At 37.5% G+C, this 26079-nt stretch overlaps 2 protein-coding genes across 3 annotated transcripts in view; both read right to left on the bottom strand.

Annotated features, from left to right (window-relative positions):
• Positions 1 to 6211, bottom strand: part of LOC107745654 (ras-related C3 botulinum toxin substrate 1-like) — an 8135-nt gene extending 1924 nt beyond the window's left edge. Inside the window, exons 1-5 of the mRNA XM_016559577.1 lie at positions 5921 to 6211; positions 5178 to 5249; positions 3766 to 3883; positions 3159 to 3221; positions 2456 to 2615 (exon numbers count right to left, since the gene is read on the bottom strand). Coding sequence (XP_016415063.1) covers positions 2456 to 2615; positions 3159 to 3221; positions 3766 to 3883; positions 5178 to 5249; positions 5921 to 5955 — 448 coding nt within the window. The 5' untranslated portion in view covers positions 5956 to 6211. The remainder of the gene's footprint in view (positions 1 to 2455; positions 2616 to 3158; positions 3222 to 3765; positions 3884 to 5177; positions 5250 to 5920) is intronic.
• A 1272-nt stretch (positions 6212 to 7483) lies between these two features.
• LOC107745652 (SUN domain-containing protein 1-like) overlaps positions 7484 to 26079 on the bottom strand; it is a 25653-nt gene continuing 7057 nt past the window's right edge. The window contains exons 2-22 of one of the 2 annotated variants that reach the window (XM_016559574.1): positions 22254 to 22430; positions 20898 to 21097; positions 20759 to 20785; positions 20473 to 20688; positions 20186 to 20290; positions 19533 to 19664; positions 17984 to 18064; positions 17161 to 17259; positions 15855 to 15903; positions 15015 to 15070; positions 14778 to 14926; positions 14384 to 14662; positions 13134 to 13226; positions 12849 to 12922; positions 12588 to 12732; positions 11870 to 12133; positions 11680 to 11764; positions 9194 to 9309; positions 8915 to 9082; positions 8489 to 8581; positions 7484 to 8184 (exon numbers count right to left, since the gene is read on the bottom strand). In XM_016559574.1, coding sequence (XP_016415060.1) covers positions 8053 to 8184; positions 8489 to 8581; positions 8915 to 9082; positions 9194 to 9309; positions 11680 to 11764; positions 11870 to 12133; positions 12588 to 12732; positions 12849 to 12922; positions 13134 to 13226; positions 14384 to 14662; positions 14778 to 14926; positions 15015 to 15070; positions 15855 to 15903; positions 17161 to 17259; positions 17984 to 18064; positions 19533 to 19664; positions 20186 to 20290; positions 20473 to 20688; positions 20759 to 20785; positions 20898 to 21097; positions 22254 to 22430 — 2740 coding nt within the window. In that variant the 3' untranslated portion in view covers positions 7484 to 8052. The remainder of the gene's footprint in view (positions 8185 to 8488; positions 8582 to 8914; positions 9083 to 9193; positions 9310 to 11679; positions 11765 to 11869; positions 12134 to 12587; positions 12733 to 12848; positions 12923 to 13133; positions 13227 to 14383; positions 14663 to 14777; positions 14927 to 15014; positions 15071 to 15854; positions 15904 to 17160; positions 17260 to 17983; positions 18065 to 19532; positions 19665 to 20185; positions 20291 to 20472; positions 20689 to 20758; positions 20786 to 20897; positions 21098 to 22253; positions 22431 to 26079) is intronic. The other variant, XM_016559575.1, reaches the window with a different exon arrangement.

The raw sequence follows: 26079 nt of genomic DNA, 5'->3' as shown, positions 1-26079 counted from the left end.
CTTCAGCAAGTCGTCTTCACCACATCTAGATTCCTAAATGCATTGAGTTGCTGCCATGTGATTGGCTGATTAGCAATTTGTGTTACCAAGCAATTGAACAGGTGTACCTAATAAAGTGGCCGGTGAGTGTATATATATATATATATATATATATATACAGACACAATATATATATATTTATTATACACACACACATATACACACACACAAAGAAAAACGAGTAGATAGAATAGAAAAAAACAGAAAGCTAGTGTTTCTTTGTTTTTTTTATAAAAAAAAATATATATTTTAACAAAATGCTTCTCTCTAGAGTTATTTTTCTAGCAAACTATCAAGCTGTGAACATTAAATGGCATTGCGGAGGTAATTTCTTTTATCCGTTATGACGTCTTTCCACAATTAAAAGATTGAGTGAGTACTTCAATATTTCAGTAAGTGTTTATGTTGTGCTATAACTAGTAGTAAATGGGCTTAAACTGAGCCGCTACCGCAATCTGCCATGTCACATTAAAGAGCACCAAAACTGTTTTTATTGTTTAAATTTCATGCTAAAAGAAGAGAATTTTAAAGCTGAGACTTAATATCAAAAGTAACAAAGCTTATTATGATAATTGGATGGCAGTCACTCTACAAATTAGTGTAGTGATGTTTTAGTCACGTTTCAACAGAAAACAGCATAGACTAAAAGATCGATTTTGGAATTTAAAGCTGCAGTCTGTAAGTTTTGCCTCTTTACTTTTCTTTTGTGCATCGTCACGGCTCCTCAGTGCGGATGAATCGAATGTTTTGATGTGTGACTGTCAGTCACCGCACTGGTGTGGATACTGTACTTTGGAATCACAGATCCTAGCCTACGTCTTGGAAGTATGACCCAAATAAGAATTTTCAAGCAAGTAACAAGTCTGCCACTTTTGTTCTGACCAACCGAGGAAAAAAGCATTACAATTAATTGTGCTACCAATAGTGATTAAATCTAATGATCGGTTAGCTCATATCACATGGCTGATATGGCTAGGGCTGCTCGATTATGGCAAAAATCATAATCACGATTATTTTGGTCAATATTTTAATCATGATTATTTAACACGATTATGAGTGGGCCATATGGCCAAAACTTTATACGAGTGATTTATTTAAAGAGTTTGATATATATGAAATATATATTTTCTGTAAATAAGGTTGCTATGAGATCTACATTCTAGAGACCAGAGAAATTTCACAATTCTCAATACCACAGCAGAGTATTAGGGTAACTGATATTAGTAACAAACAAACAAAAAAAGTCCTCAATTATTTAAAATAATTAAACTGTCAGTAATAAAAACAAAAAACAAAGGACAAATGCAATAGAATAAAAAGATACAAATGAAACAAACTGTGCTTTAAGGTTTTTTTTATGTTCATTTACTACATGACCGACGAAGGTTTATGTGAATAATCACTAAGCGCCGCATTTGGACAATCCTCCTGAGGAAGCGCAAGTTCTCTTTAGCGCTTTTAAAAACATGAATAAATCTAATACACTTCAATAAATCAAGCACAGCCCATTTTGCAAAAGTCACGTTACATGATTTTACCGATTTGCACATGAAATTGGGCTTTTATGGAGGAACGAAAGCGCACCGCTGGAAAGGGGGCGGAATGGGATGCAATAATCGTTCTCTCAATTATTGTATCTTCATAATCGCTGGAGGCCAAAATCTAAATTGTTTTTCAATTAATTGCACAGCCCTACATCAAACCGTGCAAATTATTATTATACTTTGTTCTCAAATTGTTAATGTTAACAACATCAGCACTGCGTGACTACATATATGTAGTGTGTATTAGCGTGTAGATTTCAATTTTTGTACAGTCTAATCTCTAATTGTCATACCCTTCAAATTTCATATAAAGAAATACTTTTAACCCAAAAAGCTAATTATTCTTTCTTAGAACTGGTTCTCTTTAAAATACAAAATTGTGTAATATCCCACGTAGGCTATCTGTAATCAGATGTAATCACATTTAATAGAAAAGGCTATATACGATCCGCCACCTGCAGCATCCTTGCATGCCATAAAGCCTACTAGCCGGGACAACTTCATGTTTACAGACGTGACAAAATGACGTGGCGGCATGTTTGAATTTCCCGCGAAAACCTACCAGTACCACTCAAATTAGAAAACATTATTATAAGCTTACCGTTGTGAATCGAGCTTAGGTAAGGAGATAGTTTTGAACACTGGCTGGTTATGTACTCGCTCAAAAATCGATTTTGGATCATTTTTAACCAAAAGAAAGTTACGGACTGCAGCTTTAAGAAACAATTTTGATCATTAATCATTATTTCATTCATCAAAACGAAGATAGATTAAAATTGATACTGTCAGCCCATTCCTAACATACACACATATGTGTAAAGGCAATAATAAAATGCATTTAAATGCCAGTGTATTAATACTGAAGTGCAGACCTATTTCTTTGGCCATAGCGAGACCTTGAGGGTAGGTGATGGGTGTGAGTTTCTTCTCTTTCAACTTTTCTATAGTGTCCTTGTCGTCTCTCAGGTCAAGCTTAGTCCCAACCAGAATTATCGGAGTGTTGGGACAATGATGTCTGACCTCTGGATACCACTGTTAAAGAAATCAAAACAGACAGATGTTGAGCTTCTATTGAATGCAAAATCATTCTATGCATAGAGAAAACTGGCACACCGTGCACAGTATACGTAGGCTACTCTATAATCAAACACTAATAGCATGTTACTGTGCCATTTCCCAAGCTAACCGATGCTTTACCTGTGGATAAACACCATAACCTCCCGCACCCAGCAGTGACTAATGGCAAATGCCACTTGATCTTTTGAAATAGACATCACTGGACATTTTGCAGACACGGAAGATTAAAAAGACCTTCCGTCTGCTTTCTTACAGCTGCATCAACATGCTATTTTAAGGCTTTGAAACCACATTTGCTTAAGCAGTCAAGCCAGACAGACTATTCCTCTTTTCCATTAACTGTGATCATTTCGGAAGTCGCCTACATTGACTTTGTTTGTTTGATTGTTTGTGTTTAATGCCATTCCAGCTTCTGTGGCTATTTTCATGGTGAGAAATATTTAGAACAAATATAGCCTACATTGACTTAAACCACTAAATATCTGAGCGCTTGCTTACCTTCGCACGGACGTTCTCAAACGAGGCTGGACTCACAAGAGAGAAACAAATCAAGAACACATCCTATAAAAAACGAGAAAAAAAAAAATCAGACAAAATCCTCATTTCATGCTAAATTCTTTCAGAATTATTTTGTTATCTGCAAAGCACAGCATTGACTAGGCTGTTGCATTAATGATCTGTAAATTGACTCCACTTGTTTCCCAAGTGAAAGAGAGCAACAAAAACACAGTGAGGTTTGTGCCTGAACGACATCGGCTAACAATTGAGCCATTCACTCTCACAGCCTTTGCAAGAGAGACGACGACAACACAGAGCTGCCATTAATGCTCTCAGCAACATATAAGAAATCACTTTAGCCTACCAGGAATCAGGACATGGGCTATTTTTTATCATTTTACTGTGTTAAGGTGTAGTGTTTATTACGTTTCCAGAACATAAGTCATCAAACTAGTTTCGAGATCCTTCCTGGTCTCATGACTCATTAAGGTGAAGAGTCAAAACTCCCTCAAATATGATCCATATGGCACTGAAACTCAAATACATATGTAATTATATATATAAAAATTACTATACATCTGTTTTAGCCCTATTATTATGATTGTACCGTCTGAGGGTAGGAGAGCGGTCGAAGCCTGTCGTAATCCTCCTGCCCTGCTGTATCCCACAGTCCCAGATTCACCGGCTTTCCATCGACCATCACATTAGCAGAATAATTATCAAATCTAAATGAAAGACAGCATACGGTTCAGAGATAAGATATGACGAATATTAAAATGAATGGGTAATGCATCTTGCTACCTATTGTACTTACAACATCAAACAGATTTATAAGTTAAACAGGTTATGTAATGGGACAAATTAATTTTAGCGGTTGGGAAGGGACTACCAGAATGGAGTCAGATAGATGAAAGGAAGGGGTTTAAAAGAAAGAGGGACACATGAAGCAAGTGAAAAAAATAGTTGTTTTAGAGGTGAAGCTATTTACTATATTCTGATGAAAGATTAAAGTTAAGTTTTTTTTTACTTGGAATAACATGCACAGATGAAACTGGCACAACAAGACCAGGAACTTTAAAGCGCCAGTTCACAAAAAAATAAAACTTGTTCCAAACCTGTATGACATTTTTCCTTCTGCAAGAAAGAATGTTTTAACTGCTTCTGTTGATATAATGAAACTCATGGGGTCCAAAACTACAAAAATGTTTATAATATTTAATTAAATAATTAGGAATAGCTAAACGCCACTGTTTCCATGTCTGATTACAATAATGATACAGAAGCGTTGAGTATCTGCTGATACCGATGCCAATCCGATACCAGTAGTTTTTATTTTGATCCGTTTAGAATCTCATTAACTTGGCAACTAAACACTGCTTAAATATCGTTAATACTCCGTTAAAATATTTTATACATGTGTATATCTGTGCATTCAGTCTTAAAGCCTAATACAAATACTTGCAGCTGACTGTGTCATTAATGTTGATAAAACAAAATGGAGAAAAATCACACTGCTGTTGACTGAAAAACTGAAGTATCTTTAAAAAAAAATTATATTTCATTAACACAGTAAAGACTATGCAGTGTTTTAATGGCCATTCTGACAACTGACCGTTTAATGCAATACTGTGGCAAAAATTGGGCAAATAGGCAAGTCCATAGGCTTGTTCTAGTATGAATATTCGCAAAATATTTTATACATGTGTATATCTGTGCATTCAGTCTTAAAGCCTAATACAAATACTTGCAGCTGACTGTGTCATTAATGTTGATAAAACAAAATGGAGAAAAATCACACTGCTGTTGACTGAAAAACTTAAGTATCTTAAAAAAAACATTAACACAGTGAAGACTATGCAGTGTTTTAATGGCCATTCTGACAACTGACTGTTTAATGCAATACTGGGTTTTAAATTGGGCAAATAGCTAAGTCCATAGGCTTGTTCTTCTAGTATGCATATTCGCAATAGTAAATTGTATGCTCTTTGGCTGAACTAGTCTAGAGTAAGGTCTGCTTACACAGTAGGGATGTATTCCCCGGGAAAAGCATTGGTGGTGTAGCTGATCAGAAGGCATGTTTTTCCCACAGCCCTGAAAAAAAACAACACCTCAAATCATTCATATAATACATCCAATGACAGAACTGACCATGTCTTATATAACACAAACTGATGTAATTTCTTATAATTGCTTTTCCAACAAAACAGTGATACGTTTCAGTAACAGAAAAGCAGCAGGGCATTCTGGTCTTAAACAAACATAGCATTGTATAAACATCATAACAGCCGGTGTTACTCATGTGAATTATAAAAGTGGGTTGACTTCTTCATTAATCACTGCAACACTCCCCACACATTTAGACTGCATTTACTCAAGTGCAAGTTACTGCATTTGTATGACCTAACATGTAAAAGAAACTCAGGGACGGGTTAGTTTACACGGAAAACCCCAGAAAAAGGCACTGTTCGGTTCCAGTATACAAATATATGGAGATTTAAAGTCTTAAGTAATTCATAAGCTATTTTCGCTGCTGCAACAAAATAGACCTAACTAAAGTGGAAAACACAGATTTAACGAGTGATGTGTGTGAAATAAGCACTTTTAAAACATCTGTGAGCTACAAAGACCGCACAAAAGTTTCGAAAATAAAGGCTCACAAGTTATCTAAACTCAAAACACCACAGAGTAAACGTAGAAAGGTCTGAGACGCGTAAAACTTTATTCCAAAACTGTTACAATGCTGAATAGGAGGGTAAACTCACCCGTCCCCGACGACCACACACTTTATGGCCTGCATCTGTGTTCACTTAGCACGCTATCCCGTTAGCTTTCTCTGTGAATGAATCGATAAAAGCTGCTCTGAAATTCAACACGGACAAAAGAAGAGCCGAGTCGATAGAAGTTGAAAGGAAATGTGAAATTTCGCTCAAACTCGACTGAGTAACTAAAGTTAGCTGAGCGAACGCATTCCAGAGCATTTGCTGCTGTCGCTGTTCCAGTAAAACAAACAGGCCACCACCCAAAAATCTCAGATCCCGGTCTGCACGCACACACACATAACCAGTCCCGTCCCAAACAATAAACACACTCCCTGCTGCCTCCTGATGGACTGGAGCGGATCTACTTCTCTAAACCACACAGCGGTCAATATTGTGATTTTAAACAAAGTTATGATGAAAACGTATATCCAATATTTCATATTTTAAATGAGAGTTAATTAAAACTAGATCCATAATTATAAAAAGTAGAAATTTTTTTTTAAATGAAGTATTGTCACACGAACTTTTTAACCCTGTAAAGTCTGACATATGAAAGTATTGTCAGAAGAAAACGGTTTAAAAAACAGAACCGTTTATTGCGCATTCAGAGAAAATATTTTTTTAAATACAAGTTTGCATATATGTTTTCTCATATTTGATACATCAGGTTTTTATGGCTCATATAGGCTATATAAGAATATGGGGCTCACATGTAAAACACCCTAATTTTATTCAGAGGCATGAACTGAACAAATAGGTAATTTGGTGTAGCCTAGCTGTTATTTTTAGATGGCCAAAAACTAAGATTAAATTCTGAGCTTGTAACGTTAATCAATGAGATCTTTACAACAGTATAGCAGAATACTTGCATAAAATGCATATAAATTAGGGCTGTTAACATTACCGCATTACTGTGTGCAAATAAACCAATTCTTAACTGGTTTAAATAATTTAAGGCAAATAATAACCCCCTATTGATTATTCTTTATTTACAGATATGCTATTAATTTGTCAGAATGTTCCATTATATGCATTTTATTTGTGTGATAAATTTTTGCTTTGTAATTGTTGGATGTCGATAGGGATATGTATACAGGTGGGCTTTTTTGTACTTTTTAAAATGGGCAATGTTATATGCCTACTGTGCTTTAGATACATTTTTCAAAGTGCATATTTTAATACATATTTTTGTGTGCATATATTGTAATGTTGATTTTTAATGTGGTTATTTTGTGCATATTTTCTAGTTGCATATTTTTGTACATTTATAATTTGCTTATTTTATTTGGGTAATTCATGTACATTTTAACGCACGTTCGTTGTGCGTACTGAGAGTATGCCTTTTTTAAAATAAATAAATAGTAATATCTAATCAATACTCAATTATCGCAATATATATTGAATCGGCACACAAGTATCGGGATAGTATTGAATCAGCAGATTAGCGTATCGTCCCAGCCCTATAATAAACCCATTCAAACCTTTTTTTAAAATAATAAAAAAAATTAGAATTTTATTTGAAAAGCCAACCTAAGACATGGCAATTACAAAATCCTCTGCATTAAAGATCATGAAAAGCATTTACAAAAATACACAATCCAATGTCACTTATATCAACTTAAATACACAAAAATAAATAGCGATTTTTCTCTAGCCATTCTTAAATAGGGCACATATTAGCTAGCAAAAAACTAAGAAAAAAAGAAAAGAGAAAAAAAAAAAAGCACAAAACTAAGGAACTTTACACAACATACACATTTAGTCTAAAATACATTCTTCACTGGTTTGTTTGTAGTTCAGCAATTTGTCAACGCATTTTTTGCTGGTGACAATCCTGCCAAATAGGGTATAATAATAATAATAATAACAAAATTATATAACAACGACGAAAAAAAAAAAAAAAAAAAGCATAACCCTGATGACTGACAATAGTGGAAGCTGTGTGATGCTTCAGAAGAGTGCAAGTGCTGAATCTGGCCCTCAGGCCTAACAGTACATGTACCAGCATGCAATCCTTTATCAGATGTCCTCAGGTCATCTCAGGCCCAACTGTGTAACTCATGGCACATTATTCTCAAGAGCTCAATTCCTTTTTTCAGTGCATGAGTGACAGACTGTCAGGAGTTCATAAAGTCTTAACTGCTTGCAAGTTCTTCATCAAGAAGCTTCCCGTGAACCCGGAAACGGTACACACAGGTGTATTCAGGATGACCCCAGTTAGACAGCACTTTCATCTCAATGATCTGAAAACCTCTCGGGACCTCCTCCTTGAGGAAGACAGAGACAGAATTACAAGATTAGGCAATCAATCAATGATTACAAATAAATATTTGCTGGTTAGCATGACCCTGTTAGCTACTGCTGGTAGATTTAAAAGGAGACTCCTTCTCCTTTAAAATTTTTTTTTTCTCCTGTATTGACTTCGTTATTTATTTATAACAACAACAAAAACAATTCACAAGAAGCCATTAGTCAGTTACATCTTGATTTTCATGCAGCTACAGTGTGATTAAATGCATTAAACAACAGAAATCACAATACACAGGAAAACTGTGCTTGTGTGATACTTACAGATACAAAGAAGGTCTGAAGAGCATCTCCATCTTCATCATAAACAAACTGTCCGAGCAACTGCCCCTCTTCCTGCTGCTCATCATCAAGACCCTTTCATAGAACAGAGAAAAAAAAATATTACTTTGACCCCAAGTTAAATCTTAAATATTAGACACCTGGAAAACCTCGAAATATTAGGACTTTTTAAAAATTGTGACATCTTTATTCCGGTTATGACAAATTTGAATTTTCAGCATCATTACTGAAGGATCATGTGGCACTGAACACTGACTTTTGCACCACTCTACAATATTTTATTTTCTAGAAACTGTTCTTTGAGGGTGCAATCTCTATGATATTATATATATAAAAAATCTTGGTAATATATTCTTTAATCAAGAAATGTGAAAACCCCGATACGATTTCAGTTCCATGTGTACTTACAAATACATTGAACTCTCGTGGGGCACTGCTGATGTTTCCGGTGGGCGACAGAGATTTGGGCACATGATCTAGAGAAAAGGCTGTAGGCACAATCTTCATGGACAACCCGATCACCAGATAACCTTGTGAACCTTTAAATGCCCAGCAGTTCCCAGGATGCACATCTGGCTGGAGGGACAAATGAAGAGAAAGAATGGAGAGAGACTACCATTAAATTAATGCTCGACTTTAAAAATAAATGGACATGAATGAAAATCAGAATTGTGAAAGTTATCAAACCTGTATGACTACACGAGGTGACTGGGAGAAGTACCACATTGGAAGGCCAAACAGACTCAGCAGTGCAGTTTTGGTGTCAAAGGACTCTGAACAACGTGTGCTTATGATGCTGCCTCCTACAGACACAAAGAAACACATTCAAATTCACCACAATACACCACCCAGGTATCAAATAGCATGCAAACAGCATGTTTTTCTCCCAGTCAGATGAAAAACCAGTTCAAAAACAGCTATTGTAGTAAAGCTATTTTCCAAAAAGATGCACCGGGTAAAAATTGCACCATTGAGAGAGAAAGAGGAAAACAAGCAAAAAACAAAACGTATGCTCAAGTCACATCATGGCCCACAAACTACCCTTCTTAAATTCATCTACTTGATGATAGAATACACCGTATGTAGGTTTTTATGGGGCTCATCTAATATCCACACACAGTGATGGGTAGTAACGGATTACATGTAATCTGGATTACATAATCAGATTCCAAAAATTAAGCACTTAGTAGTTAAATTATATCACACTTTAAAATATTTGTAATCAGACTACAGTTACTTTTTTATAATTACACGATTACATGTTATTCACACAACAGAAATAGTTAACTTATTGATTCTCCTTAGTTCTTCTTTCATCTTTTAAAATTCCCTTTCTAAAATAGCATACTGCATATATAAATTCAGAAAGTCTTCCAGGTTTGTGGACATTCACACAAAAACTAGTCATTTGCCCTGAAAATTGACAGAGGAAATTGAGAGGCCATACAGCATTTGACCACTGGATTTACAAAAATCATTTCAATTCATTCAGTTCTAAAAAGTGCTTTTCAACATTTCAGCACTGCATCAACTACTAATGCACACATTCATTTTTGTTTGAATTATCATTCAGTGGGTTATTTAACCATGTATTACCATCTTTGGAAGGCTTTTGTTTTTCCAAACACATTAACTTGCACAATTTCATGTTATTTCTTATTTACATGTAAAGCAGGGAAACGGCTGTCCAAAACAATTTATTTAATCACCAAACGGGCAAAAGTTTACTTCAAGAATGAACAGTGGCATAGATGAGTTTGAAGTTCGATAAAATAAAAAACAAAAAACAGCAAATGGAAAGAGAAAGCACGATCTATATTATAGCTCGCTCTATGTAGCATACAGACTTTATTAGATTCAAAGAAAGACAACGTTCCAATGAAAAATGCGCAACACAATTTTACAGCCTAGGTGTAGGGGCGGTTCTGGGGAGGAGGGAGGACCAGTGCCCCCATACGAGTACGAATGCAAGTAAGATATTCATTTCACAGTGTAAACAGCTTCAGTGATTATAATGGGAGTTTTTGAGAGTGCTTGAACTCGCTGCACTGAAGTGAAAATGTTCTTTGCTCTCTTTCAGTACAATGAAAGTGTTGTAATTAGTAACTTACAATGTTTTTATTAAATTCACATTAAATGCAAAGTCTGTCGTATTAAAAATATTTTATGGCATGATGAAAAATGACTAAATTAATAATAGGCCTACTCAAAGTAGGTTAAGATGAATTTTAAAAGTGTGTCCCCTAAAAGCACAAGTGGCTTGAGTTCGATTTATTTAATCACCAAACGGGCAAAAGTTTACTTCAAGAATGAACAGTGGCATAGATGAGTTTGAAGTTCGATAAAATAAAAAACAAAAAACAGCAAATGGAAAGAGAAAGCACGATCTATATTATAGCTCGCTCTATGTAGCATACAGACTTTATTAGATTCAAAGAAAGACAACGTTCCAATGAAAAATGCGCAACACAATTTTACAGCCTAGGTGTAGGGGCGGTTCTGGGGAGGAGGGAGGGCCAGTGCCCCCATACGAGTACGAATGCAAGTAAGATATTCATTTCACAGTGTAAACAGCTTCAGTGATTATAATGGGAGTTTTTGAGAGTGCTTGAACTCGCTGCACTGAAGTGAAAATGTTCTTTGCTCTCTTTCAGTACAATGAAAGTGTTGTAATTAGTAACTTACAATGTTTTTATTAAATTCACATTAAATGCAAAGTCTGTCGTATTAAAAATATTTTATGGCATGATGAAAAATGACTAAATTAATAGGCCTACTCAAAGTAGGTTAAGATGAATTTTAAAAGCGTGTCCCCTAAAAGCACAAGTGGCTTGAGTTCGATTCAATCGAACCAAATAAGACAGGTGAGAATTCACCCTAAATCAATGTGATTAAAAAGATAGGTAAAATGTATTTTAAAAGTAATCAAAAAGTAGTCTGATTATATTACATAAAATGTGTACTGCAGTGGATCACGCTACTAAATACAAGTTGTCATGTACTTTGGAATCAGTAACAGACTACAATTTATAAGTAATCGACAGAGCACCGTCAACACATATTGCTAGATGGAACGCATGCAATCCCTAATTCTGTGTTTTACATTCCTACAGCTAAACAAACAACTGTAAAAATAACAAACTAGAGCCACAGAGATAAGACTTTTACTATACCTCCAGATTCCAATGCATAGTCCACCAGACCAGTGCGGTCTTCTGAATAGAGCTTCATTGCATTGTTGACAATCAACTGTACATGCTGTGGAGAGAGAAAAAAAAAAAACACAAATGTAGCATTACATATCTAAATATAGAGAGTTATTCATTTCTTAAAATACTCAAAGACAAGTTCTCAATAGCTTACTTCCTCAGAGAGGCCTGCCTCCCCTGTGGCTTGTCGTACAGTTTGGGTGATTGTCTCTTTAGAAGGTGACTGGCCTTCCTCTACCTGAAGGGACAGGTTACCCAGAATGCTGCTCTCCAGAGCACTGAGTGAAGCCTGCAGTTCAGTGGTGCTCACAAAGTGATCAGAAAGCCACTGTAGGAGAGATTCAGGAAGCTCCAGTTCTTCTGCTTTGTCACTGCCGTAAAACAGAGACCTGATTTCCTTCTCCACCTGCTCGGATACCTGCAAGAGCAGATCCAGGAGTTATGAGATTTTATTCAAACAGATGGCAAAAAAAAATCTTGCCTTTTTATTATTCCATTTAGTAGTAATCTCATTTTAAACATTTATATGTGGATGCAAACATCAGGACTGTTGCCACAGGAGAGTATTTACACATTCCAGTTTTCACCTGGTGGTACATAAGCTTATAAAACAATATTGTATCTGATTAATAACTTAACATTAATAAGTGAACGGTTATAACTCTAAAAATATTTATATAATATGCATTGTAATAGTCTTGCTACATTTTTTAAGTTTTAGAATTTTTTTCTAATTTTTAGAAATTTCTTCCAGGATAAAAATTATTTAAATGCTTTATAAGGGTTAGATAAGGATGTTAAAATGCCAGGTATGAAAATTAGACACTGCAAAAACGACAGATGATGAACTGAAATGGCAACGGAGCACTTACCGAGACTGAAAGGGAGTCCAGCTGCTCACACTTTTCTCTGCATCCCATCAGCCCCTGCACATCATCTCTGATGCGCTCCAAAGTCTCCTCTAGCCGCCTCACCTCCACCAGCAAATCCTCACTGGAGCTGCTCTCAGACTCTTCACTTAAGAGGAACAGACATACATTACTACACCAGTTTACATGAAGTACCTTGAATATTACTTTAACGATTGAGACAACACTGTTGACTGTTTAAACCAGATTTAAGATGATAATAACCTGTGAGGATCAGGGGTGGGCGTCTCAGCCTCAGGAATCTTTCTAAAAGCAGGCTCTTGTTTTCTCTGCAACTCCTAAATTAAACAAGTCAGTCACACAGCTGAATTTGCACAGATGACTCACTTGATTACTGAATCAGAAGTCCTATCACATTAAAAAAAAAATCATGTGAACTCTGGCCCAAAGATAACTCACATCAGTGGTTTAGAGCCTCCCACTAAATAAACAAAATCCTGCATGCTGATAAGAAAGCATCTTGTGTGTTCCTTGTATAATTTGTCGCACCTCAGTTTTGCGTGCCAACGTCTGAAGGAGAGCCTCAGCTTCAGCGAGTCGAGTGTTCTCTGACTGACGCTCTCCTGCATGCTTTTCCTGATGCTGCAGAGGGAGACAGAATTGAAGATTGTTCATCAAGATATTATATAATATATAACTGACAATAAACATGTCTGTTAAACTGGGAACAATTTAAAACAACCTGAGCCCCCAATATTCTTTGGTCTGTATTTTAAAGGGGTCATATGATGCAATTTCAATTTTTCCTTTCTCTTTGGAGTGTTACAAGCTCTTGGTTCATAAAGAAGATCTGTAAAGTTGCAAAGACTAAAGTCTCAAATCCAAAGAGATATTCTTTATAAAAGTTAAGAGTCAGCCACGCCTACCTAAAACGGCTCGTTCTAACACGCCCCCAGATGTCTACGTCACGATGTGGGAAGATTTGCATAACACCGCCCAAATGTTCACGCAAAGAAAGGCGGCATAACTTTTATTCTCGCTGTAGTATTGTTGTTGTCGCCACCATGTCGTGAAGGCACGGTGTTTCGTTGTGAAAGCGAAACTACTTTGTTTGGCCTTCTCGACGTGTTTCAGAAGGCGGGGCATAGAGGAGAAATAATAATGTACAGTATGTGGAAAATAATGTGTTTTTTTAACCTTAAACCGCATAAACACATTTCATTACACCAAATACACAAAATAATGTTCTTTTTAGCAACATCATATGACCCCTTTAAATGTTAATCTCAATTTCTGTCAGTGACTCATGTTTGCATGTTCATTTCAACACATACAGAATATCTGCCTTACCTCTTCTAATGTTAAAAGTTGTCCACATCATGGTCAAATTGAAATGGTTTTAAATGACGTTCCGTCGCTACGACGGATTTCCGTCAGTTCATAAAGACAGTCACTTGCTTAATTCATGAATGATTCAGCCGCTCGAACGAATCAATTGAATGAATGATAAAATCAGTGACTTGCAGCCACCTGGCGGATTTAGTTTCATTTTCAGCGTATAATTTCAGTTATTTGATCATATTTCTGTATTCAAAATTGTATATTTAAAACAATCTCCACATGAATTTAATTGCACTCATGCCACCTCTGAGTCTCATTAAACATCTGAAAATGTACCTACAAGCCACTTGTGTGTTCTTCTGTGCCACCTCTGTAGTACAAATTAATTTATTAATACTAATTTCATATGATTGGTCTTTATGAACTGACGGAACTCTAATCCCTGATTTACTAATTACCTGCTGCGTGTACTTGGCCTCTTTCTGCACCTCGCCTTTCAGCAGGCTGAATCGCTCCTCCAGCAGGTCTCCAATCCACTTTCCCAGACCCTCTCTGTCTGTGAGTCTCTCTGTGTGGAGCTCTGAGCGCAGTGTGTTATACAGACTGAGCACTTCAGTGTGCTGCTCCTCCTGCCTGAGCAAACCACCCGTTACTCGATCCCACAGCTGAGACAAGTTGTCCTCTAAACGCATCAACCTCTCCGCCTCTACTGATGAAAACGACAGAACTGAGGGCCTCTGTGAAGAGGGAGACATAATAACAGACAGTCAACTTAATATTTTGGTATTGGTAGAAAGAAAGCTAATTCAGCAGGTTACAATACACTAGTAAAATCCTAAGGGTAAATACAACCTGAGTGTGTGTGTCAGGGGGAGTTTGTCTCTCCTCCGAGTCGCCCATGGAGGTGGATGGAGGGGTGACGTAGGAGGCGTCTCTCCACACCATCACATTAGCAGAAGGCAGCATGGCTAACAGTCCGGATGGCCCCCAGTAGCACAAAGCTTTCAGGAAGGGCACAGAAGAAACGCATGAGGATGCAGGATCTTATTTCCATTTAGACCAATAATCACTCATGAACAGCAAGCTCACCAAGAAACAGAAGGAAAGGTACAAGAAATAGGACTTTCGAGAGCATAGGGAGACACCTGGAAGAGAGGATGAAGACAGGTTAAAATTTGAGTGACATTATACTTTAACACACTAGCAGTGTTTTGGCTACTGCACCAATTAAGAAATTAACCAATTAAGTTTATGGACTGTCTATTTAACGAATGAAGTCAAATTTATTTGTATAGCACATTTAACTACACACATTTTAAAGTTGTACTGTATATCAATAATGCCTTAGTGCCTTACCAAATAGCAAGTTTTGGGGCTGGCCGGTACAAAACAATGGCAAGTGATCCTACGGATTTTAGATCTAGCTATATTGTATTTATAGTGATGTGTGACCATTCAGTGTGATTAAGAGACTTAAATCTTTGTCAGTTCTGCTCAAAGCAACAGTAAGTGATTCTCAAAAACTATCAATATCAAATAAAACTCAAAAAAGATTAGTACTCAAAATGAGATCGGGCACACGCTGGAAGAACATAGATCAGAGTAACATAATGGTCCAGTTGCTGCAAGTAAACATTTCACAGAAAATTTCAATGATAATACAATTTCGTATAAAATGAAAGCTAGCCAGTTATCAGACCTGTTATCAGAGTCTGATGAGAGTTTTCCTAAATTTAATTAGTAGTCATTTAATCAAGAAAGTTGAGAAACATAGGGTAAAGTCTTCTATCATGGTGAAGATTTCAGTTGAAATTACTTCAAAGTTATCAATGAATCAAGTGTTAAATAACACTTATGTAACCACACTGGATGTGCATTAGACACAGATAGGTACAGAAAGAACATATTGGAAGAGAGATCAAAACTCACTTTGCAAAGAAATCAACCAGCAACAAGAAGCTTCCTGAGGTTGTCTTCCCTGGAAACATACAGAGTAAAGGAAAAAAAACAAAAACTGAAGTGTTGATTAGCACATACTCTTTAGGGCACAGAGCAGGGGTAGGGTGTACAGCGAGAGGTCACACACACAAGAGATTTGCAAAAAGCTGACAAATTGCACATTTTTCATCTTGTAGCATTCATCCTGAAAATAAAAACAAAACAGGCCTCCTAAAATTGGAGTAGATGAAATGCATACAGTAGGGTCTAGAGGTCATGAGACTACTAGTAAAAACTCTTCAATTCAACACTTTTCTATTTTTATTTATTTAAAAGTGTGAAAAAGAGTGAAAAGGTGATAAAAAAAAAAAGAATTTAATGAACTCCACATTTCAGTTATTTTGCATGCTTTAAAAGGGCTCATGTTATCAAATTGAGGAATCAGATTTTCCTTGACCTTTTGAGAAGAGTTGCATTTGAGAGGAGTTGCACTATGCAAATAAACTGCTAAAACACCTGGTTCTGAAATAGAGGCTGAAATAAAGGAACGGAGGAGTTTAAAACTGAAAGCAGCAATGCAGTATTTCTCATGCAAAGAGGAGGTTTACATAAATGTCTTCAAAGTAAACAGGCCCTTTTCTGCTGTCATGCCATCTAAGGATCAGACAGAGGGTTGCATGATGCGAGAAAAAAAAAAAAAAGTGTTAAAAAAACATGTTAAAAAACAACTTGTGCTTCAATGGAGGAAAATCTGACAACAATCTGGACAAGAAAAAAAAAACACTAGGTCAATGTCACTAATTTGCTTACATTTGATTTCGGACTTCACTAGTGCAGCATATTGAATCTCTCTTCATTTTACTTCAATGCTTTAATCGTTCAAAATATTCAATATGCGGTGGGTGCTCTTTTGTAATCTCAGGACCCCATTGTAACTGTAAACAAGAGCTCTAACGGGACTATTGCCTGAATGTATTGAATATACATGAACAAATAGGATGCATGACAAGAAAAGATGCTTATAAGAGTTATAATAACTACATGTGAAAAGGAAAGAGATTGTCAAATGGAATCAGAGCCGCAGAAAGCTGAACAAAGAGAAAAGCCATGCAAGGTTGTCTGAAAGCTCTTCACAGAGACAAACCCACACCTGCTGGGGAGAAAATGCCCTGACCACAACCTGAAAACCATCAATGCAGGGAAGGAGCTCACAGCAGCATTAACTGGCTTGTCAACTATTCCCAAACCATAAGCTTGGAATGACCAAGATTGAGGGTAAGAAAGATGATTATATAACCTGTGGAAACTATGAGTGACCATAAGGTCACTGCAGGCTTCTCTTCCTGGGAAGAATGAGTGTCCGTTGCAAAATTATGCTTCCTTTTGCAGTCATCACCTGTCAGAATCGGTGTACGGTTGAAAATGACACGTTAAACTGCGTGTTAAAGTTCTACTCTCTCAACATTTGTTGTGCTTTTAAATCAACAGACATTTTTAAACAGATGCTGTAGGCAAAAGTGTGCAAACACTGAGCCTGTACGGTGCATCTACTAGAGCAATCATTTATGAATCATTCTGCTATTATTCATCAGGGTATGCAACTACAATACCTAGTGATTCTACCTAAGCAGCTTCCTTCTAATGGTCGCACTCAAACTATTCAGTCAGTTTTTTAGATGGCCGTTTAATTTGTATTTAAATCTACACTGATATATACCCTGCGTTGAAAATCAGATCCCCAACACTGGCCAATAAATCAATTAGCAATCATAACTTAATTGAAACCACGTTAAGTGGCCAACAGTGGCATGAAAAATAGCACTGCTCATGCGAAATGCATAGGCAATTTGATGTATTGATTACAATTATGATTTATGTTTACAAATGCATTCTCAATGGAAATATGCAATACTACCTTATAGTTTAACCAAAGGAAAGGTATCTTAAAAAGGCAGCATGATTAACTGGCACAATTAAAACTATAACTGACCAAAAAAATGCTGTTATTCCGTCATCATTTACTCACCCACATGCCGTTCCAACCCTGTGTGCCTTGTTCCTTACAGTACACAACTTTAAATATGAACAAAAATATCTGAAAGTGAAGTATGTGTACTTACACAGTACGCCGCTGATCTTCGGTCGTTCCTTTTGCAGCACTACCTCTTTAACACTCATACTGCTGTTGTATTTCTCATTGCCTATGATGAAAAACAGAACAAACATCAGATAAAGCCAAGAGTCCTTCGCAATTCTGTACCAGTCTTCTTCACTCCTCCAATCCCAGCTCTGCATAGACAGACTCCAACAAGAGAGATTTGCATGTAACCAAGGCAGTGCTCATGGTGGACAGGTGCATTTGTTTATGCACAGTGTAATCATGCTTCGAAGAAACATCTGGAAGGGGAACAAAAGTTGTAAGTTATAGTGGCTGTAGGAGGTCAAACACCATGGAAGAGACTAAAGTGGCCTGTTAAAAAAAAGTGAGAGGGTGAGAAGGGTTCATCAGAAATGACTGTTCAGGTGTAATGGGATAACCAAAGAGGAGTTGCATTTGCCACTCCTGAGACAGACTTCCACTAAGGGACTAAATTTACAAAGACAGAAAGAAGAGACAGGTGCTCAAATGCAAAACCTAGAAGAGAGAGAAGAAAAAAAACAAAGAAAAAAAACAAAAAAAACACTAGTGATTCACACGGGGTCCTCAACCAGAAACAGATCTGCAGCTAAAGCAAGAGAGTTCCATTATTTTTTAACTTAACTATAAAGTAAATTAACTAAATTTACGATTAAAATCGACATGCCGTGGAAAGAAAGCAGTTTTAAACATGCGATGTCTGTCAATTTATTGTGGTTAAATGTACTTGAATTATGCACACATCATTTTCAGGCCCACTTTGTATCCTATTCATGGAAAGTGCTGTATATATTTTGCTTACCAAGTACAGAGGAAGAATGATGATCATTTTTACGAATGGTCATTTTAGTATCAGTGTGAACACTTGTGTTCATATGGTGCCATAAAATAATAATAAAATGGGCTCCATGGGGTTTTGGAAGTTGCATTTAATTCCGCAAGTGACATAGAAGGTACACTTCACCTTTAGGGTGACTTTAACATTATACTTATTAATATAAGACCACTGTGATAAAAACCCACTTACTAACCTGGTTTACGAACAGTTATATCCGTTATTGCAACTTCAATTTCAAACCGACGGAACACCGGCAAACGAGATATCTTTTGTATGATGCCTGCAAGGATACCAGAAAGGGGCTGTTTACATCAGGGCTCCTTAACTACATTTGTTTTGAGGGCCAGATTATTCCATTTTTAAATAGTTTTCTAGTGTCAAATGAGCCCCAGTCCACCAATTCACAATTTCTTTAATAACTATTTGCTGCGAACAAATGTGTCTGTCACCAATCAAGAGCCTAGTTAAGAACTATCTAACATTTCTAGAAAACCTACAACAAAACAGCCTCAAAATTCCTTAAGTTAATGATTTTCTCTAGAAATGACTTGGAGTGTGACACCATGAGCGTAACGAGTTATTGCTTAAGAATAAGCAATTGCCTGTTTCTGGCTGTTTGTACAGTGTGAACAGTAGTTTGGTTAATAAGTAGACATAATATCCAGGCACCAGAGGGTCTGACAGAAAGCGATACCTCCGTTAGCACAGCCATCGGTTGCTCTCTTCTGCTGCACAGACTGCAGTGTCTTCCTCAGCACAGTGGCTGTAAAGCGAGCGATTCCCTTACACACTCGCACACACCACTGCAACACTGATGACAGCAGGCCTGGAGAGATATGGACTGATATTAAATACATTAAACAAATAAGGTCTGATGATCAAAGATATCTGAAAGTGATAGAGTGGTCAGAAAAGACTGTGAAAAGAGACTGTGTGACGAGTGAGTGACGGTGGTTGTGGAGAACATCTTTACCCAGCAGGCTGCTTTGCATGCATGCAGTGTGCAGATCTGTACATGTCTAAGTAATAAAATCTAAATCGATCCAAACAATTATCCGGGCTATAATATATATATATATATATATACACTTTTAAAGCTGCAGAGATTAGACAAGAGAGTTTCCTCATCCTTGATATCTACCAAGGTGTAAAATGCATCTTAAAGTGAAGACTACGGAAAATGTTTCCAATATTGACACTGTACTCGAGAACCTAATCTGAACATAGGCTAGTTTCACGCTCTGACAGTGACATGTTGAAAAGAAAGACACCCAAACAGCCATAAACCATCTAGTGAGGAACCCCACAGCCTGGAGAGGTGAACGACAGACTAACCAAGGCTGATACCTTTGAGCAGAGCCGTCTGCATCAGTAGTGTGCATATGTGCACTACAAATGCAGCAATTCTCTTTCTGTTATGCAGGCACGTCTCAGACAACCTCCCCAGCACACCTGCAGACACAATGCAGTCAAGCCTGCACTTTCCCTTCAATAATACTCCGCATCCAAAGAACTGAAGGACTCCGAGCCCATTTCTGAAGACCAGGAGAAACCTGACCCCATCATGTAAGGTGCTTGACATTACAGGAAAAGGGGAAACAGCAGATTTATGGTGCGTTATCAAACTGTCTCACCTGGCTTGTATTTGCGATTCTTGTCCCTGCAGTACAACGTAGTGTTTGGATAGGAGGCTGTGCTGGGTGGCGCCTGATGCCCAGTAGCATCATGAAGGGAACTGTTGTTCTTGGATGGAGAAGCATTGGGGCAGTCTTTGCAAATGTAGCCATTCTGTGCTGTAGAGGTCTGTGTTTTGGCCTCCACTGTGCTGTGGTGTGCAATGATTGTCTGGTCTAAAATAAAAATCCAATAAAAGTAAATACAGCTCCAAAATAAAAAAATAAAACAACAAAAAACACTTACCCTTAACATCACAGTCTTCATCCAAACCTATTACAAAAAAAATAAAAATACAATCAATGCTTCAGTTGTCCACCAATCTCAGTTCATTTCAACTCAGAGTATCATATCATGGCGATCATGAAGGTCTGCTGGCACTGACCCCAGAAGCTGTCGACTAGGGTGTGTTGCTGTATGGAGGACTCGTCTAAGAAAGAGGACAGCAGAGAGGCATTGCTGGGCGCACAGCTGTTCAGTGTGCTGTTTTGGGCCTGCAGGATTGACGTTGAGGCAGACCTCGGAGTTTGAACAATCTGTGGTGTCCCTAAAACAGAGTGATGAGCTCTTCTGCTCTTCAGTGTCCTGCAAGACAGAGACAGAATAAGAGAAGAGAGAGGACGGAAAACGGAACCAAAATATTGCTGGCTTTATTTTCCTGATGCCTCCTATTTAGCTAATATTGTTAATGCATTGAAGCTGTATTTTTTTTAAACAAGTGACAAAGCTGAAATACACTACACAACTTTTCCTAATCTTGAACACTCAAGAAATTTTAAAGAATGTGTGTAACCCAACAGCTGTTGGTCCACACTGACTTCCATAGTATTTTTTTCCATACAATAGAAGTCAATGGGGACCACAAACTGGTTACCCACATTCTTCAAAATATCTTCGGTGGTCAGCAAAAGAAACTCAAACAGTTTTGAAACAACTTTAGGGTGAGTAAATGAAATTCATTTTCAAGTGAATTATCCCGTTAAAGGGGTCCTATTATTCTTTCAACTGTGTAATGCTGCTTTTTGAGTGTAAAAAAGATCTGCAAGGTTACAAAGCTCAAAGTCCACCCGAAAGGGAGATATTCTCTTTAACAGAAAACACTTCAAGAACTACAACAAAAGGCAAAATTTACACCATTGTTAATATTTACAGCTGAGCAGATGAAACTTGCGGTTCGCCTATCACAACATAGTGGGCCAGCTAATCGGAGCAGATTTCATATTTTGAAAAGAGGGGCCTTATTGAAACAGGCACTAAACAGGTCACCTGAGACAGACTGGGAAGAGAGATGTTGCAATAATGTAAAATATTTGAAAAATAATGCAATTTTGGAACGATCAAGCATGAAAACCTATTCCTGTACTCCCCAAAAACCAAATCTAGACTTCGTAAAAAGACATAACAGGACCCCTTTAATAATGATGGCAAGAGGACCTCTAGTGGACACAAAGTAGCTGCATCTGTGTGTGGCTAATTCTGCAACTGCATTAGATTTCAGTTACTTGGCCACTGGAAACATAAAACAAAAGTAATTTAAATTGTAGCTTTTCTTTGTCTCTTCTACACTTAGTTAAATAATTTAATTTGTCTGTTCCTTTATGCCAACATTAAAGGTCAAACTAAAATTCCTGAAAAGAAAAGAAAATGCATTTTGCATTATAATATGGCACTAATGACCTAATTCTTATATAATTTTTGCTAAATAATCCCCTGCTGATTTTCATGGACAAACTGCACTCACTGGTCACGGCTGAAGGAGGCACTGTGGTTTAGAGACGAGTCAAGCAGACTGTCGTCTCCATAATGACTTGAGTTGGTGTGCAGACGGAGACTGCGTCTGGACATCCTGGCTGACTCGTAGACGGGCCCAATCCTGAGCTCCCTCTCAAAGTCTTGTGCTGAAGATGAGTAGCTGGAACTGATGGAGACAAAAAGCACCAATTAAGACTAATTAGGATCAGCTACCATAGAAGAGAGAGTAAAAATTAAACCAAAGGGCTGTTGAATGCTTGATTCTGATTGGCTGACTATGTAAACACACAGCTATGCGGTTGCAGGTCTGTTAACTTCATTAGTTACATATCACTTCAGCAAGTTATTTCAAACATCCATTTACACCCTACAACAGTAAAAGACACCAGAAACCACAAACACCATCACCGAGCAAACAAAAATGACTGACTATACGATAAAAATGTCAAATTACCTTACATCAATGGAAAGCAAGTTTTTTTCCCTCTGTATGCGCACACACACAAACTTAATTTCACCACAACTTCAATAAAATAGTTTTGCAATTGTAAAGCTACATTTCTTAGTGGCAAGGCAGTAACATTAGGGCTTTTGAAGCAGTTAAATGTAGCTACAGCTTGTTAGTATTAGAGCCCGACCGATATGTTTTTTTTTGGAGCCGATACCGATATTAGGGAGTAAAAAAAAGCCCATATCGATATATCTGCCGATATTCTTTGTGTATATTATAGTACAGTACCAGTCAAAAGTTTGGACACTTTCCCATTCGTATGTCCAAACATTTGACTGGTACTATATATAGAATACAGTATATACATAAACAGAATATATATATATATACACAAACATTTTTTGCAATGATCACTCAAATGTGGTGATCAAACACTTATAATGACGTGACAGAGATACGTAATGGAGGCAGGGCATTTAACAATGTAACAATAAACTTTATTCTCCAAAATGAGTCTGACATCAGTGCACTGAACAGTAAAGTTGAAGTTTATTCAACTTCGATTCAATTCCATTCAACTTTATTCTGTTGAAGTTTATTTCACTTCGGAACATTCATTCACGGATTTGCGCTACTGTCTTCACACACAGACGAAACTTACTAAAGAAGTGTGAAGTGTGACATAATATACCTCTGTAAATAAATACAATATAAATAGGGATGCACCGAAATGAAAATTCTTGGCCGAAGCCAAAACCGAACAAAATTAAACACTGGGCCGAAGGCCGAATACCGAACATGGTTTTTTGAGTTTTTTTCCCCCAAGTTTTTTCACCATTGCATAAATTAAAAAAACCAAAATGTGCTTTTTACTGTTTTGTCTTGCTTTTCAAAAAATAAATAAATAAATTACAAATAAACAACTTAAAAATATTTAACACTGAACAGTTTTAACATTCTAGCTGACACTATACCAACAAAGCACAATTTAACTTAAAAATTAATAAAAATAAATTCACGTCTTGCGGACTTTAATGCCCTTTGAATGTAACGTGTACGTTCCCTTGGAACTGGAATCATGGTGGAATATGTGAATATGTGAAGTCCACTTCGCAGAGCACTTACGGTCGAATAAGACAACGCTTGAATGCTGCTGCCTGAACAAGAGACCTCCTTACTGAAGTGAAAGTGTTGACTGGTGTCACTATCTCGCGAACGCACCGGCGGATCACTTCAGCTCGAGGAGCCCTCTCGAACGCCACCATCCGCGCGTCGGTAGCCCCCCGGGATCGCTTGATCGGTCGGCGCCGGACTGCGAATTTAACCACCTGTAACTCCCGAACCCGGGGGCTATCGACGCGGGGGGGTGGTCTCATTCGAAAGCGGGCCTCTAGACATACACTCGATTGAGAGGGTTCCTCGAGCTGAAGGGATCCCCCGAATTTGGTGCGGATTCGCCGCGCCGTTACGGAGATATGGCCGTTCAAAGTTTCAATGGTTTTCCATAGACTAAGCTTTAAAGCGTTTCATCCAGGTCACCATAGCAAAGAGTGGAGCGCGCTCTGCTGGACAAACTAAGTAATTACACCATTTCAAGCATTTTATCTGCGTTATGTTCTGTAAAAAAAAATAAAATAAATAAATTCATACCGGCGGCATATTCGCCGATACCGATATATCGGCGACAGGCTCATATCGGCCGATAATATCGTCAAAACGATATATCGGTCGGGCTCTAGTTAGTATTATAGACAATGCCACCAAACATCGCTGAGAGATGCACAGTAGAGGTCTTCTCGGGTCCTTAAAATCTGTACCCGACCCAAATCACTTCTTACCCGAACCAGAGGTGCATAAATTAATTTTTTTAAAAGAAAAACCCAACCCGAGACAGACCCGATGAAATTAGACCAGAGTCCGATGGCATTTATTTTCGAAGCCAACTGGACACGAACGTAAACAGCATTGACGTGTACAGCCTTCTGCAACTTGATCTCCGGCGAAAGGCTTCTGCACACAAAAAAGAAAAGCCCTGCATGAACACGCAGCATAATGAAGCGAGTGGATTTTCATGATGGATCTCATATCTATAAGATGATTTCTGTGTGCGAGCCTGCGAGGTTACAAACATATGCTCCTTTTCTATGTGCGTTCCTCACTTAACGCGAAAGTGAAAACGCATTCGGGATAGTTTAAAAGAATTCAGCTCTAATTGGGTCCATTTGGAAAAAAGCATGTTTATTTTCAATTACCAGAGGCCGCTAATACCTAACCCAACCCGTGTCCGAAGTACTCGAAGTTTTGGACCCGAACCCTCTCGGGTCGGACCTCGGGTTTTTCGGATCCAAGTGGACCAGTGAAGACCTCTAATGCACAGACTTCACACACTTATTTTCTCTCTGACAAACCTGACAAATGTCTACAAATAAAATAACTGAACAATGTCTTAAGGCAGGGGTCAAATCTGGTAAATCTCTCAAATCATTGGATTATTCCTTTTCAAAAAAAGGGGGTTTATGGGTTGAAGTCAATAATAAAATTATGTAAAATTAAAATCAAAATAAAACACTTACTTAGGACTGTGCAATTAATCAAAATAGTTTCGATTTCGGCCTCAAATGATTATGAAAATACAATAATCGAGATAAAACGATCATTAAAAGTGCGAAAGAGAACTTGCGCTGTTCCTCAGGAGGCTTTCTGTGTATGCACTCAAAGACGGAACAGAACACAGACATGTAAAGTAGGGCTGCACGATAAATCGAAATGGAATCGAGATCGCAATTCGACAGAAGCTGCGATTGTCATGCGTATCTTTCAGTGAAGCACGGTTCTGTGATCAGCAGTAGATCGCCATCCAAAGGACAGAGGGCGCTCTCGCGCTGAAACTCCAAATACGCCTCGCAGAAGAAACCCAGAAAATGCCTATCGCTGCAGCTGAATAAACAGAAGATTAAACTGCTTTCATTGATTCAACGTGACTAATAAAACACATGACTACGGCAATATACGGTTTATCTGAGTTCTTATTATTATAATTTTCATTAAAATAAAGTATATTTATAATGCAATGCCTTTATCACTGCTTAAAGGGATAGTTCACCCAAAAATGAAAATTTGAAATGTGGTATTTTCACATGCTTTCAGATGGAGCAGCATTTACTTCACAGAGCCGTAGCTCACTGAGAAGCTATGCAAACAGCTGTCATTATCGCAAACGATTTCTTCGATTTCAGAATCGTGCAATAAAATCGCGATTTTTTTTGCATAACTTGTCAGTGAACTACAGCAGTGTAGTAAATTCTGCTCCATCTGAAAGCTGGAGATTGCTGGATGATGATTTCCTGCTGATTACAGAACCGGC

Source organism: Sinocyclocheilus rhinocerous, unplaced genomic scaffold (genome assembly GCF_001515625.1).
Source record: "Sinocyclocheilus rhinocerous isolate Xijiao unplaced genomic scaffold, SAMN03320098_v1.1 scaffold768, whole genome shotgun sequence".
Lineage (NCBI taxonomy): Eukaryota > Metazoa > Chordata > Actinopteri > Cypriniformes > Cyprinidae > Sinocyclocheilus > Sinocyclocheilus rhinocerous.
The sequence above is the reverse complement of the archived record's forward strand: the minus strand, read 5'-3'. Positions and strand labels throughout refer to the sequence as shown.